Source organism: Chrysochloris asiatica, unplaced genomic scaffold, assembly GCF_000296735.1.
Source record: "Chrysochloris asiatica unplaced genomic scaffold, ChrAsi1.0 scaffold00310, whole genome shotgun sequence".
Taxonomy (NCBI): Eukaryota; Metazoa; Chordata; class Mammalia; order Afrosoricida; family Chrysochloridae; genus Chrysochloris; species Chrysochloris asiatica.
In genome coordinates this window covers 2,421,505-2,427,360 of record NW_006408828.1, presented here as the reverse complement: position 1 = coordinate 2,427,360, position 5,856 = coordinate 2,421,505, and the positions used below count along the sequence as shown (strand labels likewise).

General features: G+C 49.0%; 1 protein-coding gene across 1 annotated transcript in view; it reads left to right on the top strand.

Annotated features, from left to right (window-relative positions):
* AHNAK (AHNAK nucleoprotein) overlaps window positions 1–5,574 on the top strand; it is a 19,202-nt gene extending 13,628 nt beyond the window's left edge. Inside the window, exons 8-9 of the mRNA XM_006875007.1 lie at window positions 14–649; window positions 833–5,574. Of these exons, the coding sequence (XP_006875069.1) occupies window positions 14–649; window positions 833–5,574 (5,378 nt within the window). The remainder of the gene's footprint in view (window positions 1–13; window positions 650–832) is intronic.
* The last annotated feature ends 282 nt before the right edge of the window (window positions 5,575–5,856 follow it).

Sequence of the window (5,856 nt, the reverse complement as noted above, 5' to 3'; positions counted from 1 at the left end):
GGCTTCAAAGGAGAGGGCCCAGAGGTAGATGTGAACCTGCCCAAAGCTGACATTGATGTTTCAGGACCCAAAGTGGACATTGATGTTCCAGATGTAAATATCGAAGGTCCGGATGCAAAACTGAAGGGTTCCAAGTTCAAGATGCCTGAGATGAACATCAAAGCGCCCAAGATCTCCATGCCTGATTTTGATTTGCACCTGAAAGGTCCCAAGGTGAAGGGTGATGTGGATGTTTCCCTGCCTAAGGTGGAAGGTGACCTAAAAGCTCATGACATTGACATCAAAGGGCCCAAAGTGGACATTGATGTTCCAGATGTGGACGTTCATGGTCCAGACTGGCATCTGAAGATGCCCAAGGTGAAAATGCCCAAGTTCAGCATGCCTGGCTTCAAAGGCGAGGGCCCAGAAGTGGATGTGAACTTGCCCAAGGCTGACATTGATGTCTCAGGACCCAAGGTGGACATTGATGTACCGGATGTGAATATTGAAGGTCCAGATGCAAAACTGAAGGGACCCAAGTTTAAAATGCCTGACCTGCACCTCAAGGCACCCAAGATTGCCATGCCTGAAGTTGACCTCAATCTGAAGGGTCCTAAGCTGAAGGGTGATGTGGATGTTTCTCTACCCAAAGTAGAAGGTGACTTAAAGGGCCCTGAGGTTGACATCAAAGGCCCCAAAGTGGACATCAGTGCACCAGATGTGGACGTTCATGGCCCAGACTGGCATCTGAAGATGCCCAAGGTGAAAATGCCCAAGTTCAGCATGCCCGGCTTCAGAGCAGAGGGCCCAGAAGTGGATGTGAACTTGCCCACGGCCGACATTGATGTCTCAGGACCTAAAGTGGACATTGATGTTCCAGATGTGAATATTGAAGGTCCAGATGCAAAACTAAAGGGTCCTAAGTTCAAAATGCCGGAGATGAACATCAAGGCCCCAAAGATCTCCATGCCTGACTTGCACCTGAAAGGTCCCAAGGTGAAGGGTGATGTGGATGTTTCCTTACCTAAGGTAGAAGGTGACTTAAAGGGCCCGGAAGTTGACATCAAAGGCCCTAAAGTGGACATTGAAGCCCCAGATGTGGATGTTCATGGTCCAGACTGGCACCTGAAGATGCCCAAGGTGAAAATGCCCAAGTTCAGCATGCCTGGCTTCAAAGGAGAGGGCCCAGAAGTAGATGTGAACCTGCCCAAGGCAGACATTGATATCTCAGGGCCCAAGGTGGACATTGATGTTCCAGATGTGAATATTGAAGGTCCGGATGCAAAACTGAAGGGCCCCAAGTTCAAGATGCCTGAGATGCACATCAAAGCACCCAAGATCTCCATGCCTGACTTAGACTTAAATCTGAAAGGGCCAAAGGTGAAGGGAGATGTGGACCTTTCACTCCCCAAGGTGGAGGGTGATCTCAAAGGACCAGAGGTGGACATTGAAGGTCCTGAAGGCAAAATCAAAGGGCCGAAGTTTAAGATGCCCGATGTCCATTTCAAAACGCCTCAGATTTCCATGAGTGACATCGATTTGAACTTGAAAGGGCCTAAAGTGGAAGGAGATCTGAAAGGCCCTAAAGTGGATGTCAAAGGTCCTAAGCTGGACATAGACACTCCTGACATTGACATCCATGGTCCAGAAGGGAAACTGAAGGGTCCCAAGTTTAAAATGCCTGACCTGCACCTCAAGGCACCCAAGATCGCCATGCCTGAAGTTGACCTCAATCTGAAGGGTCCAAAGGTGAAGGGTGATGTGGATGTTTCTCTACCCAAAATGGAAGGCGACTTAAAAGGCCCTGAAGTTGACATCAAAGGCCCCAAAATGGACATTGATGCCCCAGATGTGGACGTTCATGGTCCAGACTGGCACCTGAAGATGCCCAAGGTGAAAATGCCCAAGTTCAGCATGCCCGGCTTCAAAGGAGAGGGCCCAGAAGTAGATGTGAACCTGCCCAAGGCTGACATTGATGTCTCAGGGCCCAAAGTGGACATTGATTTTCCAGACGTGAATATTGAAGGTCCAGATGCAAAACTGAAGGGCCCTAAGTTCAAGATGCCTGAGATGAACATCAAGGCGCCCAAGATCTCCATGCCTGACATTGATTTACACTTGAAGGGTCCCAAAGTAAAGGGTGATGTGGATGTTTCTTTGCCTACAGTGGAAGGTGACTTAAAAGGACCTGACATTGACATCAAAGGCCCCAAAGTGGACATTGATGTTCCCGATGTGGACGTTCATGGCCCAGACTGGCATCTGAAGATGCCCAAGGTGAAAATGCCCAAGTTCAGCATGCCTGGCTTCAAAGGAGAGGGCCCAGAAGTGGATGTGAACTTGCCCAAGGCTGACATTGATATCTCAGGGCCCAAGGTGGACATTGATGTTCCAGATGTGAATATTGAAGGTCCAGATGCAAAACTGAAGGGACCCAAGTTTAAGATGCCTGAGATGAATATCAAGGCCCCGAAGATCTCCATGCCTGATGTTGATCTGGATTTGAAAGGACCCAAAGTGAAAGGAGATTTTGACGTGTCTGTCCCTAAGGTGGAAAGTACTTTCAAAGGCCCAGAAGTAAGTCTTAAAGGTCCAGGTCTGGATTTTAAAGGCCCTGATGCCAAACTCAGCGGCCCAAATTTGAAGATGCCATCACTAGATGTCTCTGCCCCTAAAGTAACTGCTCCAGATATTGATTTGCATCTTAAGGCACCAAAAATTGGAGTTTCTGGTCCCAAGTTAGAAGGTGGTGAACTGGACCTCCAGGGACCCACCATTGATTTAGAAGCTCCAAACTTAGATGTGGAAAGCCCAGATATTAGCATTGAGGGGCCGGATGTAAAAATCCCCAAATTTAAGAAACCCAAGTTTGGATTTGGGGCAAAAGGGCCCAAAGCTGACATCAAGTCACCTTCACTAGAGGTGACTGTTCCTGAGGCAGAACTTAATGTTGATACACCTGAAATTAGTATCGGTGGCAAAGGCAAGAAAAGTAAGTTCAAAATGCCTAAACTTCACATGAGTGGCCCTAAAATTAAGACCAAAAAGCAGGGATTTGACTTGAGTGTTCCTGGAGGCGAAATTGATGCCAGTCTCAAGACCCCTGATGTAGATGTTGTGGGACCGGATGCTGCACTTAAAGTTGATGTAAAATCTCCCAAAACCAAGAAACCTATGTTTGGAAAAATGTACTTTCCAGATGTAGAATTTGACATCAAATCATCTAAATTTAAAGGCGAGGCCTCCCTCTCAAGCCCCAAGTTGGAGGGTGAAATCCAGGCTCCTAATCTGGATATTTCTTCACCTGGAATTAACGTGGAAGGTCCTGACATCAAGTTGAAGTCTCCCAAGTTCAAGGTGCCACACATGGATGTCTCGGGGCCAAAAATAGAGGGTGACTTGAAAGGCCCCAGAATACAGGCAAATCTGGATGCACCTGACGTCAGCATCGAAGGCCTAGATGCTAAAGTCACAGCACCGTCTTTTGGCATTTCTGCCCCTCAAGTCTCCACCCCCGACGTGAATGTGAACTTGAAAGGACCAAAGATAAAGGTCGATGTCCCCAGTGTGGGGCTGGAAGGACCAGACGTAGATCTGCAAGGTCCGGAAGGGAAGATCAAGTTCCCCAAGTTTTCGATGCCCAAGATTGGTGTCCCTGGCATGAAGATGGAGGGTGGGAAAGCTGAGGTCCATGCCCACCTGCCCTCTCTGGAAGGAAGCTTGAACGCACCAGATGTTAGGATTGAAGGACCTGACATGTCTGTGAAGGGACCCAAAGTAGACTTGCCTTCAGTGAACCTCTCGATGCCCAAAGTCTCTGGTCCTGAGCTTGACCTCAACTTGAAAGGACCCCATTTGAAGGGAGACCTGGATGCATCTGTTCCCAGCATGAAGGTACATGCTCCAGGACTTAACCTGAAAGGTATCAGTGGAAAGGTACAGATGGAAGGAGATGGGATGAAAGTGCCAGGGATCGATGCCACAACGTCACTTAATGTCCATGCGCCAGACGTGACACTGAAGGGACCAAGCCTGCAAGGAGACCTGAATGTCTCTGGTGACATCAAGTGCCCCAAAGTCTCAGTCGGTGCTCCCGATCTAAGCTTGGAAGCATCAGAAGGTGGTATTAAACTTCCCAAAATGAAGCTTCCCCAATTTGGCATCTGTACCCCGGGATCCGATGTAGACATTAACATCAAGGGGCCACAAGTGGCTGGAGAACTGAAAGGGCCAGGCATGGATGTGAATCTCGGAGGTGTGAACCTGAAAGGGCCTCAGATTTCTGCACCAGATGTGGACTTTAGCTTGGAAAAACCGAAAGTCAAAGGTGAGATGAAAGGCCTTTCTGTTGGAGGAGGTCTTGCGAGCATCAATGTTCAAGGTCTAGAGGGAAGTGTCCAGGTGCCCGGAATCAAATCCTCTGGATGTGATGTGGAGCTGCCAGGTGTGAACCTGAGACTCCCAACTGGACAGATTTCTGGTCCTGAAATCAAAGGTGATCTCAAGGGTTCCGGCCCAGGTTTCAGTGGTGCTGTTCCCGATATCAGCGTGAAAGGGACTTCGTTTAACGTTGCAGCCCCTGGGTCAGATTTCAGTGTTGGATTGAAGGGTCCGAAAATCAAAGGAGATGTGGATGTTTCAGGGGGTGTCAGTGCTCCAGGTATCAGCCTGGGAGAAGGACATATAAGTGTCAAAGGTTCCGGAGGGGAGTGGAAGGGACCCCAGGTCTCTTCTGCTCTCAACCTGGATGCACCTAAGTTGGCTGGGGGACTTCATTTCTCAGGACCAAAGGTAGAAGGTGGAGTGAAAGGAGGCCAACTTGACCTCCAGGGTCCTGGGTTGAGTGTGTCTGGACCTCAAGGTCACTTGGGAACCGGGTCTGGAAAAGTAGCATTCCCCAAGATGAAGATCCCCAAGTTCACCGTCTCTGGCCGGGAGCTGGTTGGCAGAGAAGTAGGAGTAGATGTTAACTTCCCCAAAGCCGAGGCCACCGCCCAGGCTGGTGCCGCAGAAGGTGACTGGGACGAGTCTGAAGTGAAACTCAAGAAGTCCAAGATCAAAATGCCCAAGTTTAATTTCTCTAAACCGAAAGGGAAAGGTGGCATCACTAGCTCACCAGAAGCATCCATCTCGGGGTCTAAAGGGGACCTGAAAAGCTCCAAGGCCAGCTTAGGCTCTCTGGAAGGAGACGCAGAGGTGGAAGCATCTTCTCCCAAAGGCAAGTTCTCCTTATTCAAAAGCAAGAAGTCTCGGCACCGCTCAAACTCCTTCAGCGATGAGAGAGAGTTCTCGGCACCTTCCACCCCGACGGGGACTTTGGAGTATGAAGGTGGGGAAGTGTCAATGGAAGGTGGAAAGGTCAAAGGGAAACATGGAAAGCTGAAATTTGGTACCTTTGGTGGTTTGGGGTCAAAGAGCAAAGGTCATTATGAGGTGACTGGGAGCGATGATGAGGCAGGCAAGTTACAAGGGAGTGGGGTGTCTTTGGCCTCGAAGAAGTCCCGATTGTCATCTTCCTCGAGCAATGACAGTGGGACCAAGGTTGGCATCCAGCTTCCTGAGGTGGAACTGTCGGTTTCCACAAAGAAAGAGTAGCAGGGTTTTGTATGTGTGTACATATATATATATAAAAAGACGTCAGCCTTGGGTGTGTTTGTATATAAACTCCAAAGAAAAACACACCAACAGTGTCAGCAATAATGCAAAGAGCTTGCCTTTCCTGGTGGCAAGTCCTGACAAACCAACTGCCTTTGGACTCCAGGAACCTAATAAATAATAGGTCAAAGGGCTCCTGAGTTCATCCAACCCAAGTGCGAAGTCCACAGTATCTCCTTTCAGATTTTGGTCTCTTTGCGCGTTGAACGCTGAGAGCTCCCG